The 12,937-nt window shown below is 39.9% G+C and overlaps 1 protein-coding gene across 1 annotated transcript in view; it reads left to right on the top strand.

Moving 5' to 3' along the window:
* The window catches only part of CRHR1 (corticotropin releasing hormone receptor 1), a 94,934-nt gene extending 82,828 nt beyond the window's left edge, over positions 1-12,106 (top strand). Inside the window, exons 6-14 of the mRNA XM_075846996.1 lie at positions 355-461; positions 1,667-1,787; positions 4,456-4,609; positions 6,706-6,766; positions 7,890-7,962; positions 8,938-9,023; positions 9,128-9,263; positions 9,915-9,956; positions 10,762-12,106. Coding sequence (XP_075703111.1) covers positions 355-461; positions 1,667-1,787; positions 4,456-4,609; positions 6,706-6,766; positions 7,890-7,962; positions 8,938-9,023; positions 9,128-9,263; positions 9,915-9,956; positions 10,762-10,902 — 921 coding nt within the window. The 3' untranslated portion in view covers positions 10,903-12,106. The remainder of the gene's footprint in view (positions 1-354; positions 462-1,666; positions 1,788-4,455; positions 4,610-6,705; positions 6,767-7,889; positions 7,963-8,937; positions 9,024-9,127; positions 9,264-9,914; positions 9,957-10,761) is intronic.
* Positions 12,107-12,937: the final 831 nt, after the last annotated feature.

The raw sequence follows: 12,937 nt of genomic DNA, 5'->3' as shown, positions 1-12,937 counted from the left end.
TCGATTGCATAAAATAGTTGATTCTCCTATGATGTTCTGATTCAGTCCAGATCTGCATTGTTCTGTAACTGACCTTGGGTTAAGTTCTATAATATCCGGTGTTTCCAATCATCAAATAAGAGTATGTAAATGAATGCAAAAATCAAGCAAACTTACATAACCATTTATTTAACAGATTGTTCTTATGTAACCTTGAAGCGTCAAAAGCACTCAGGGCCTTGTTAATGGCGGCTGTCAATGACCCTTATAGACTTAATTCAGGGCCACTCATCTCTTCACATCCTAATGCAGCAGCATCCGTGTCAGGGATCTGATCCAACAGTGATTATTTCATTGATGTGTTCTGTCTTCTAGAAAAAGAGCAAGGTTCATTACCACATAGCAATTGTGATTAATTTCTTGGGACACTCCATCTCTTTGTGTGCTCTACTGGTGGCGTTTACTCTCTTCTTAAGACTCAGGTAAGCATTACGGATAGGATCAGTATAAGATATAATGAAAAATTACGTTGGTTGATGACAATGGCCGTGGTCTCCAACCTGTGGCTCTCCAGCGTTTGCAAAACTACAACTCCCAGCAATCCCTGAAAGCCATCAAATGGAGGAAGATAGCACAAACCATAATTTAACAACATAATATAAAAAAGAACAATATGGCGGTGAGCAAGTGAGACAGACTATAAGGATGCAGTCACATGTTGCGTAATTGACTTGTATATATGCAGCGTATTTTTACCATGTACAATGTAAGCCTATTGGAAAAATATTTTCGCAACTGAAGAAATTGAGAAATCTGTCTCATTTGCTAAATATTTTTTGCCATTGGACATTATACAGCTTTTCACAGCATAAAAATACAAAAATACAAATATGGACACAAAGGGCCAAGGGGTACAACAAAGCCTTTGCAACAGCATTTAATTTGCAAAAAGGCACAAAACGTCATATTTGTACAAAACCACCTCTTAAATTACCAAAAAACAAACAAAAGACCTTTCTCGAAATGGTAGAATCAGACAAGATTTTTTTTTAATATAAATGTACTCGTTACACCTTTTTTTTAAATTTATAAAATGTTTATTTGAAGTTAATAAAAGGGTTCAGAGGTACAAAAAAAATATCTGAATTGCATTATTCAATATATACACATTACCCAAATAGAGCATATACAAAAAGAGAACCATCATATAGCGTGTATAGATCAAAATCCAAACAAATGAAATAATTCCCTTTTTATCCCAATTTCCACCTCCTTAATTATTACCCTTACGATAGACGTAGGGAGGTGAAGGGTCACCAGGTTTATTTTATCTTTATAGCCTTTAAATGGCAGACTAAACGAAACGCAACCTTTTCACACGCGCTTTAAAAAAAATACAAGGTAACGGTAAAGGTGTGTGTCATCTATAAGCCAGAGAGGAGAACGGATTTTTACATGCTGTACAATCCTAATCGTGGTACCTGCCAGCAACACACAGGTTAAATGACTCTCAGCCCATTACCTCACAGGAGACATGATTCAGCCTTGTCCATGGAGATCCCATGACTTCTCCATTGTCTCTTGAGATTCGATGAATGGCTAAGTACTATTTATGGCCAGTGATCAATCTAATCCATCGTACTGCATACTTGTCAAAGAGCTTATGCTTTATTCCTTTCTATTTCAGGAGTATTCGTTGCCTGCGCAACATCATACATTGGAACCTTATAACTGCATTTATTCTTCGTAACATCACCTGGTTTGTAATGCAGCTCACACTAAGCCATGAAGCCCATGACAGTAATGTGGTATGTAACCTTGACCTTCGGAGATGGTTCTCTGCCCTCTAAATGTGACATCTTTGCTGCACTGCAGTGATAGGTATCTCTTAGCTGTCTATGTCTCACCCTCACCCAGACTTTACTGTTACTGTCTGGCTGCATTTTCATGCTAATATAATAGCTGCTGATGGCATACTGTAACTTCTGCCTGTCTGGCTCTTTTTTTATTCACACTGGTGCATTCTGGCAAAGTACTGCCATTGTAATATTGCTGAGAGTCTCCTCAGCGCCTGCTTTGTCTGAGCCAGCGGTTTCCTGTATGTACTGTATATCAATTTTGTGTAAAGGTGGCAGGAGCAGAATCTTCTTCCCAGCAATCAAGTATGTACAACCTGCAGAGGCACATTTTTTGGCTGCCCATCATGTTGCTGCAGGTGGCACTAGCACAGAATGCAGAGACTAGAGGTTGGCAGACAAAAACATGCTGGGCAATAGAGAGGAAGCGAGTGAATAGAATTCTAATGAATGGGACTGAGCTGCAATAGAATATTGACAAAGCAGCCATGTTTTAATCACATACAGCCTCTTCAATGTTCTTGCTTAATTTCCTGATCTTCAATATATGTATAATTAAAGTGGATCGGTCAGATATTAAGGTCTTGTTCACACATTGCAGATTTGCTGTAGATTTTGCCAGTATTTTTCAAGCCAAAACCAGGAATGGAACCTAAACAGAAGAAATAAAGGTCTGCGCTTCTGCATCCAATTCTGGTTTTGGCAAAAAAAAAAAGTACTGTGGGAACATACCCTTATGATGCCCTGTCTGAGGGTAGCATAAAGAAATGACAGACGCAGATATAAGACTGCTGTCACTTATTAGGTAATGTTAAAGAGGATCTGTCACTAGTTTATTAAATCCCTATCTCCTAACTAATCGAATAGGGGCTACGATGCGGATATCTACAGTGTGATTTGTTTTTCAAAATGTTTATTTGCAAATTTATGAGCATTTTTCTAAATATGCTAATGTGGCTAAACTTGCCAAATGGGAGGTGACTCTTTCTTTTCACTCTGGGCGTTGTAATGTTATCTGTATGACACTAATTTACCCACAAATGCGACGTTTCAGTCCAGCAGGACATTTCTCAAGCATGGGTCCTGCTGGACTGAAACGTCACATTTGTGGGTAAATAAAATTCCTATTTTTGGATGTGCTGTCTTGTTCCTTGAAAATTGTTGGTTCCATTTGTGGAACCTTGGATCAGGTTCCTGTAAAGGCTTGCACCCATCATATTACATCAAATATTCTCTCCGGTGCTGTGATCATCTTCCTTTCTTCATCTGTATGACACTGTCCAATCAGCTTCATATAGTTTCTGGTTGTTTTACAGCTAGAACTGCGATCCTGGTGTCACATGAAAGATTATAATCTCATCTTTCATATACCACCAGACCCACTTGTTCTAGGTGGTCCGCAGCCAGAGATATGGCTGTTTGTAGTGATTCCCTTCCCTCCAGCCTCAGTCTCTCACACTGTGTGAAGCAGCTTCATGCTGATAGGACAGCGTCAGAGGCTGTGAGGAGGCTCCACCTCAGGAGAATCGCTGGTGTTAACACCCACTTTTCTAGTATAGCCTAATTTGCATATTTAGAGAAAAGCTCATAAAACTTTTAAAATAATAAACTTTTTGGGACAGATTTTCACTAGCACTATTAGATTAGCTAAGAGATAGGGCATTACTAAACTAGTCACAGATCCTCTTTAAGTAGTTATTGCATATTTAGAACTAATATTTCCAGTGCATGGCCAGCGCTACAAGTGTGAGTGCAAGTATATTTATATATTCACGCTCCCCTCGCCTCTTCCGAACTCCGCTGATTGACACTTTTCTCTGTATTACTGTGCATAGGGAAAAATGTGTCAATCATGGGCTGGAGAGCGAGGAGAGCGTGAATATATGAATATACTTGGACTCATACTTGCAGTTCTGGCCACGCAAAAATAACAGTTAACATGAACAAGTAAGTAACACGCTGAAATCAGAGGCTGTCACTTCTCTATGCTGCCCTCAGACAGGGCAGCATAAATATCTGACCGATGCGCTTTAAGGGAGGGTTTCCGACTAAAAGGCTATACACTGGAGATGTCTTAAAAACCAGATTGGTGGAAGTCCAACTGTCGGGACTGCTTCTGATTCCGAAAACAGGAGCTGCCAGTCCCCATTCCTAGTGGACATGTGCGGCCATTTTCCATATAAGTCTATTGCATACATGTTGGTTTTTACAACTCCTATAGATTTTAATGGAGAGTGGTCACACAAACATCGAAAATGGGGACCGGCCAACCTTATCACTTTCACTGTAAGAAACGGGGCTCGAATACTTCAGTTCTTGGGATTGATGGGCACCCAGTGGCCATGGTATGGTATATTTTTGGTGGATATGCGATACAAGTCCTTAATCAGAAAATCCCTTTAAAGGATAAATCTACCCTAATTGTTAATTTATTCAATATTCCTTAACTCAAGGTTGAGAAGGACATAGAACTGGGGCATATAAAGTGAATAATATGTGAATATTACACTCTATCTCCCAACTACACCAATAATAATTGGTGTTATTTTATACAGGGTGATATGTTGGTGGTAGGTTACTTCATTAGTAATTTTGATTCTGCCGTTTTCCTTTTTCTTAGGTTTGGTGCCGTCTGGTCACTATTGCTCACAATTATTTTTATGTCACTAACTTCTTCTGGATGTTTGGTGAGGGTTGCTATCTGCACACGGCCATTGTCCTGACCTACTCTACTGACAAACTGCGCAAGTGGATGTTCATCTGCATTGGCTGGTGTGAGTCATTGTGAAATGTGAGGAATTGTGGGTTGTGAGTTGACCAAATATTCATAAGAATGCAAGCTAGAGTAAGGAAGAAACGTTGTCACACGTCAATCATGCAATTGCAACCATGTAAAAGATTGATTTAAAGAGGCTCTGTCACCAGATTTTGCAACCCCTATCTGCTATTGCAGCAGATCGGCGCTGCAATGTAGATTACAGTAACGTTTTTATTTTTTAAAAACGAGCATTTTTGGCCAAGTTATGACCATTTTTGTAGTTATGCAAATGAGGCTTGCAAAAGTCCAAGTGGGTGTGTTTAAAAGTAAAAGTCCAAGTGGGCGTGTATTATGTGCGTACATCGGGGCGTTTTTAATACTTTTACTAGCTGGGCGCTCTGACGAGAAGTATCATCCACTTCTCTTCAGAACGCCCAGCTTCTGCCAGATCATGCTGTGACGTCACTCACAGGTCCTGCATCGTGTCAGACGAGCGGGGACACCGGCACCAGAGGCTACAGATGATTCTGCAGCAGCATCGGCGTTAGCAGGTAAGTCGATGTAGCTACTTACCTACAAACGCTGATGCTGCTGCAGAATCAACTGTAGCCTCTGGTGCCGATGTGTCCGACACGATGCAGGACCTGTGAGTGACGTCACAGATCTGCACTGCCAGAAGCTGGGCGTTCTGAAGAGAAGTGGATGATACTTCTATACACAACGCCCAGCTAGTAAAAGTATTAAAAACGCCCCGATGTACGCACATAATACACGCCCACTTGGACTTTTACTTTTAAACACACCCACTTGGACTTTTGCAAGCCTCATTTGCATAACTACAAAAATGGTCATAACTTGGCCAAAAATGCTCGTTTTTTAAAAATAAAAACGTTACTGTAATCTACATTGCAGCACCTATCTGATGCAATAGCAGATAGGGGTTGCAAAATCTGGTGACAGAGCCTCTTTAAATAGTAAAACTCTCATATATCTTGCTGCTCAGCCTATTATGGCTCTAGTAAACATATTGTAACACTGGATGTTAGCCTTCTTTTCTTATCCTGCCTAGTTGATCAGTATTTTGTAAAAAAAACTATTTTTATGCAACATATACAGTATCAATAAGTGGTCGGGTTTAAGAAATGCATTTTCAAATACCCTATTAGGGAATTCTGAATTAGAATAGGGGGGGGGGGTTCCACTGTTTAGGACCCTAATCTTTTAGCCATAGTGGTGAATGACTACTAAGAGTGTCTCTCTCTGGAGGGCCTAGAACTTCAATGCATTACATGGACTGCCCATTGATTTCAATGGGAACTGTGTAATACCTCACCCCCACTGTGGTGGTGCCGCAGGGGAAATGCTGCCGGGTTTCCAAGCAGATTAGAGATGATCAATAGGCGCCCCAGCAGCTAGACAGCCTGTGATCAGCTTATTGTTAGCGGACCCATCTCAAATAAAAAGATTGTCCAAAGTAGACTACCCTTTAAAAGTGGATCTCTCAGCTCTTCCGACATGTCTGTTTTAGCAAATTCTGGTACTTATTTTCTTAGAACGTTGTGCCATTCCTCCGTTATTCCTCCTAGAAATGTATAAATAAATTGACAGCTAAGTGTTTCCATTCCTCTTGTTGAAGGGGCGTGTCCCTACACAGTTTTACTCTGCCAGCACCGATTGGACAATGGACACACTCCCAACTAGTAACACCCAATAGTAAATTTATATATACATTTCTAGAAGGAATAACAGAGAAATGGCAGAAAGAAGAGTTCTAAGAAAATCCTCAAGAATGGTTATTCAATGGGGAGACAAGCATTTACTAAAATAGACATGTCAGGAGAGGTCACAGGTCCTCTTCGAATAATTATTGATGTCATGCATTAATACAAGTCACCAAGGTTTTTTCCAAATAAATATATCATAAGAATAATAATATACTAAGTCAGGTCATTAACATCTGATTTGGTGTAAATAGAGCGATGGGACAGAGGGTTTTGTATTTAGATGTGGGTGGGGGATTAAAAGGTCAAATATTGGAAATATTGTAAAAATGTACAATGGGATCAATGTTCTGATCAATTGCTTTTATTTAATTATTTTTCTTCGTTACAGGCATACCATTCCCCATCATTGTGGCGTGGGCCATTGGCAAGCTTTACTATGACAATGAGAAGTAAGAATCAGTGATTGGGAGGAGTAGGGAAGGCAAACTGAGTAGATATGGAGAAGTGTGTGAGGATCGGGCAGAGGGTCAGATAGAATTTGATTGATAGCCATGATTGACTTGGCTTCATTAACTGTTAAAAGTACCAGAAGGCCCTCTGACAGTAGCAATAAAATAAAAATAAAAAACCCTATAACATACTTTATACTAGGAAATGTTTGGGATATTCATCTAATTGTAGAATGTTACGTTCATACTGTAGAATTCAGTATCTCCTTTCAATTAGACTCACCAATGACTATCATTCAGGGTTGGACTGGCCCACTACCCGAGAACCTGGGGATTTCCTAGTGGGCCCAGGCTCTGACAAGGTACTGGGGACCCATACACTACAGGGCCCATAAGGGCTTGCTGCTAGACTTTATCACCTTTTTGGTTAATTCATAAATGCCCCTATGTGTTGTCCTTATTAATGATATAAATAAATAAGATGGAAACAATGGATAATGGAGGGAGCTGCAATCACTAGAGTTGTGCAACTCTATGTAGACGGCTGGTCCTCCGATTGGCGTGGTTGCTGCTTCACCTGCAGACCTTGTATATTGAGTCCAAGAGAGATCATCGAATGAAAAAAAGTAGGAAAAAGCAGGATCTAATGGGTAGGTTAGAAGGAGCGGAGGGATCTTAAGATCATAAAAAACGTTTATTTAGCCAGGGTACGACACGTTTAGAAGTCTTTCTGGCCTCTTCATCAGGTGCCTAATGAAGAGGTCAGAACGACTTCCAAATGCGTTGTACGTTGGCTAAAAAAAATGTTGGAAGTTCTTATTATTGATATAAACTGTGTGTGCAATTAGAGCAACAGGATTTATTATGCATTTAAAGGGGACATGGATTTGTTCTGTATAGTTTATAGTTGGAGGGTGGTTCCTCATAATCACTACTCCGGTGGGTTTTAGGTACCCCAGTCCAATGCTGCTACTATTGCCGACACTGGTCAAATGGCACGAGTGCCATCATTGTCCTCCCAATGCTCTTTATACCAACACACAACAACTATTATTGCAGAGCATTCTATATGCCTCAATGTTTATTGTGTATATATTGTTCACATGTGTTTATTTATCACCAGGTGCTGGTTTGGGAAGAAGGCAGGAGTGTACACGGATTTTATCTACCAAGGCCCTGTCATCCTTGTGCTTCTGGTGAGGACACAAAGCAATGTAATTTCTGAGCTGGCATAGACAAACAGCTATCTATAATTTATTTAGAGTCTATCACATAGCTTTAATGCATTCAGGTGTGTTCAGAGAAATGACTAAGCCCCAAATGTTGCAAAGTTAGTCTGAGCCACCAAGTCGCTGATGTAGTGGTTGTACTATAAATGATAACAATGCACTCATCAGATCTATCCCATCCCTCACTATCCATGCATGAGTTTTACTATTAAAGTTGAGGATTCCCATTGCTTCTCTGTAAAGCACTAAGTCCTAAGCATAGGGACGGCTCTTTAAAATATGGGTCATGTATAAAAACTAGCGCAAAATGGCCATAGCAACGAATCAGATTCATTTTTAACCTGTAACTTGCAAAATGGTTGAATCTAACTGCACTTAAAAGCATTGCAAGTTTTATATGTCCCATTTTCGTACATGACCCCATGCGTTTTGTCTGGGATTAGACCTCAAAAAGTTGTTACAATAAGGGTATGTTCACAAGCAAAACGAAAAACGGCTGTAAAATACGGAGCTGTTTTCAAGGAAGAACAGCCTCTGGTTTTCTGCCGTTTTTGAAACACAAACATTTTTTGAGACTTTTTTTGCGGCCGTTTTTGGAGCTGTTTTTCTATTGACACAATGAAAACCATCTCCAAAAACGGCTCAAGAAATGACATGCACTTCTTTTTACAGAGCATTTTTTACGTACCGTTTTTTCAAACCTTCGGAACGAAACGTGTTTTTTCCCATTGAAATCAATGAGCAGATGTTTGGAGGCATTCTGCTTCCGCTTTTTCAGACTTTTCGAGGCGTTTACGCCCAAAAAAAATGGCTGAAAATAAGCCTTATGAACATACACTAAGTCTGAACAATAACTACAATGGTCGGTCGCCAAGGTTATAATTCTGGTGACACATTGCAGATATCCGTGGTGTAACAATGGCCATTGTCCTTTTCTTGTAGATAAACTTTATATTTTTATTTAACATTGTGCGGATACTGATGACAAAACTCCGTGCATCAACTACGTCTGAGACCATCCAGTACAGGTAAGTTAACCCGTCGTCTGTTCTCTTGTTCGATCGATTCCACCTTTTAGTTATTCTTGAGAGTCGTGTCTAAATTATGTGATTTTTTTCGGTCTCCTCTACAGGAAAGCAGTCAAGGCAACTCTTGTCCTCCTGCCGCTTCTGGGAATCACCTACATGCTTTTCTTTGTGACTCCAGGAGAGGATGAAGTCTCAAGAATTGTGTTTATCTATTTTAATTCCTTCTTGCAGTCATTCCAGGTAATGAGGGAAGATTTTCTGCTATGCTTTCATTAATGCTGTCACATCTCAAAGACATTCAGCCATTAGTAAGCATAGCTAGATACATGTAAATCCCAAATTCAAGGACATTTTAAGCCTTACCCCTGGCCAGAAACTCCACGAAAACAGCCATTTAATAGTTTGAATACAAATTTGCCATGCCCCTTGTAAGGTCTGATTTCTTGTAAGGTCTGGTTTGCATGACAGTCCCGCAAATCAACGGGACTGTTGGCAGGTATGAGTAAGCATACAGCGCACTGATAGTGAGCCACAGAGGCAAAACTTAAACTTCCTGGGCTCCAATGCAAAATCTGTAACTGAATCCACCATCACATGGTATATATAACACTGGTGTCCTCTGATGTATCAGAATGTCAATGGGCCCCTATTGCCCCAAGGCCCGGGTGCAACTACAACATATGCACCCTCTATAAGTACACCCCTGTGGAGTCAGTGATGCATACACTTGGCACAAGCATTCAGACAGCAGTGCCTACTTGCCCAGTCAGCAGTGCCACCACTTCATATGGCAAATCTTTGGGTAGACATGAGTAGAAGGTGACAAAATATTGTTATTTCTAGTCTTTCATTGTTGCATTTCTAATATTTCTTGCTTCTTTTATTCTACAGGGATTTTTTGTTTCTGTTTTCTACTGCTTCCTAAATAGTGAGGTGGGTATTTGTCCCATTGCAAAAAATTTCTACCCATTTACCGCCTTTTATTAAAGTAGGCATGACCTTAGTTAGGCTGGATTGATTTATTTGTAATACAGCCATATTTTCGTGTTCCTATTAGGGCTGAGTTATCCAGACTCTCCATGCTTTTACTTGACCAAACTAAGATTACTATAGGGTTCTATGGTTATTTACATTCAGTGCAGTAAATTTAGTATTGGGATTTGGTTGTTGTGGCCGTAAAGCAGACACTAAAATAAGGCAGAAGTACATTAGTGTGAAACCGAACGTATACTTTTGCTCGTACCATTGGTACCACTAGTGATATATATATATTATACATGGCCAGAACCTGTAGATATTGAATGTTTGTGCCCTTAGATGCCTTGAGTACAATTTTTCATTAACTTGACACCCTAAAATGTAGCTTAGCTAAGAACCCAGATTGTGAGATCTTTGGGGTCTGCGCCCTCCTGGCTTTCACTTCCTGTTGTCGCCCAGTCAACGGGAATTGAAAGAAAGGAGTTCGGGTCCCAAGTTAAGTAAGAACTTGGAAGAATACTGTTGAAGATCGCTGAAAACTGCACCCAAACTGTGCTTTCAACTCTTTGTAGCAGTCCAGCTCTAAGTATGTTCCCTTTCTATGGCAAACTAAGATAATTTAAGGTTAGTAGCACTTCTCAAAGGGTAAATCACGCTATTGTAAGAGGGATCGTGACGTGTCACTTGTAATATATGACATTGTTTATTTATATTCCCTACTAAAATATGAAACAATTTTGTGTCATTTTTGTTTTTTTAGGTACGTTCTGCAGTCAGAAAGCGTTGGCATCGCTGGCAGGACAAACACTCAATCCGTGCTCGAGTAGCCCGTGCAATGTCCATTCCCACATCACCCACACGGGTCAGCTTCCATAGCATCAAGCAATCTTCTGCTATCTGACCCACATGTTGGAGAATGATGCAGTCGCCCTCTCTGGAGTTTCCCAACACTGGAACAGGAAGGTGCAGAGGCGTGAGCCTCCTGCATGGTCAAGATAGTGAACAGAACCCGAAAGACCACATTCCATGTGTCCGATGAGTTGTACCTTGACAATCAAAAGAGGGTGGAGGGAGCAAAGAGGACCCTAACCCTTAGTGCAATATTGGTACTGCTAGGTTTGAGGAAACTAGCAGATAAACCAAGAGACCGAACATTGCACACAGCACAATTCATAAACTTCTGATATATCACCAGCCACAACCAAATGATTGCTGAGAAACCTGCATCCTGGCTGTATAGCCAATCCTCCGTGCCTCTCAGTGGAAAAAGAACAGCATCAGGCTTAACCATTGCACGAATTGAAATATCATTTTGATGCTTCTTGTCCCATCATATACTAAATTGCTACAATGTATGAGCACAAAATATAATCTGTTAGTGTGCTGGGCAGAAAAATATCTAAATCCAGGTTGTATGGAGTGCCATATGATTGTGTATCATGGGGACCAAATCCATATATGAAATCATGGGACAAGCTTCCATTGGAGGTGGATGGGGTGAATCAGTAAAGCAATGGAGCACTGTGTTAAGACAAAGAATTGAGAATATTGTTCAGAGAGTAAAATTCTATTATTGTATTCTTTATAATGTGAGAATATCTTGCAACATGAAAAGTGTCTGTACCTGTCTATCTCTTGTGTCCGCTTCATATAGTTTCAATATACAGGGAGAATACAGGACGGGACCTATAAACATCTACGTTTGTATTTAAAGCCCTTAAATTAGAATAATGGAAAAGAAAAATATATAGTATTTTCTGCAGCTTTGTTCAAAGAGATTCTATAAGTGAATGTTCTAATGTTAGACCTATATAATGCCTGGCTGGGTCAGAGGAAAAAGTGCCACTGTGGACTGGATCTGCAACTCAAGACGTTACATATTATAGGTATTTTTTACTGCACAACTATAAAGTGTTAAAGTGTTGCACTACAATCAGTAAAATGTCTTTATATAAAGTCCTCACAGTATACAAATAAATCCTTAAAATTGTGACAAAAGTTGTCAAATCATATGTGCAGAGGTTCGCACATGCAGCTTCTTCTTTCACAAGAAGTGTGTCATTTAGAAGAGATCTTATGGAGTGGACTGTGTCAGGCTACTATAATATATGGAAATATACAAATATTTCAGTGACTCGTGTCTGGGGTGTTTCATTTTAGTGGATGTATGCATCAAACATATGAGCAGCAGTGGCAGTTGCCTTGGGTGCAGCATATTTTAGGTATTCATAAACCATCTGTGGTCTCCAACCAGTGAATCTCTAATGATTCTGAAACTACAACTCCCATCAAGCCTTGACATTCCAAAGCTTTCCCTGCTTTCTGTGACACTGACATAGTGACAACTTGGGTCAGCACTATTGAGGAGCTCACTGCAATCTCTAAGTAATTAGCTCCCCCTAGTGGTAGCTGCAGGCAGACAAATTTTTTTTTTTATCAAAAATGAGCTGGACTCTATAGATATATTATGAAATTAATTATCAAAAAATGTTGGGCCTTAAAAACAGAATGGTAGACATTAACTATACTAATAAAGCTAATATAGTACATATAGGATTCAGGTAGTCCCTGTTACATTACTTTAAACCTTGGTTGCTGCTGCTTACATTTACTTCTTTTTTCTTTAATCCAATGTGCATAGAAACTTACAAAAAGTATATATTTACACTCAGCAACTACCCAAATACCCATATCCAACCAAAAATGAAAAATTCACATTGGAGAAAAAGATTTCCCATACCAACTACACCCCGATTCTGGGGCAAGTTCTGCACTTTTTCCCAGATAGGTCAAATACCCATTCTTTCTCAAGCAGGAAGCGTATGTCAAACCTGATATGTTATGTGGCTGAAGTCTGGTCTTCTTTCTCAAATTATAAACACCATGTTCCCCGGAGATCTCCTCCACCATGTACCTGTCAGTCAGTGTGAGTAGGA

Source organism: Rhinoderma darwinii, chromosome 13 (genome assembly GCF_050947455.1).
Source record: "Rhinoderma darwinii isolate aRhiDar2 chromosome 13, aRhiDar2.hap1, whole genome shotgun sequence".
In the NCBI taxonomy this organism is placed as follows: domain Eukaryota; kingdom Metazoa; phylum Chordata; class Amphibia; order Anura; family Rhinodermatidae; genus Rhinoderma; species Rhinoderma darwinii.
Note: the sequence above shows the minus strand (reverse complement) of the source record. Positions and strands in the feature narration are given on the sequence as shown.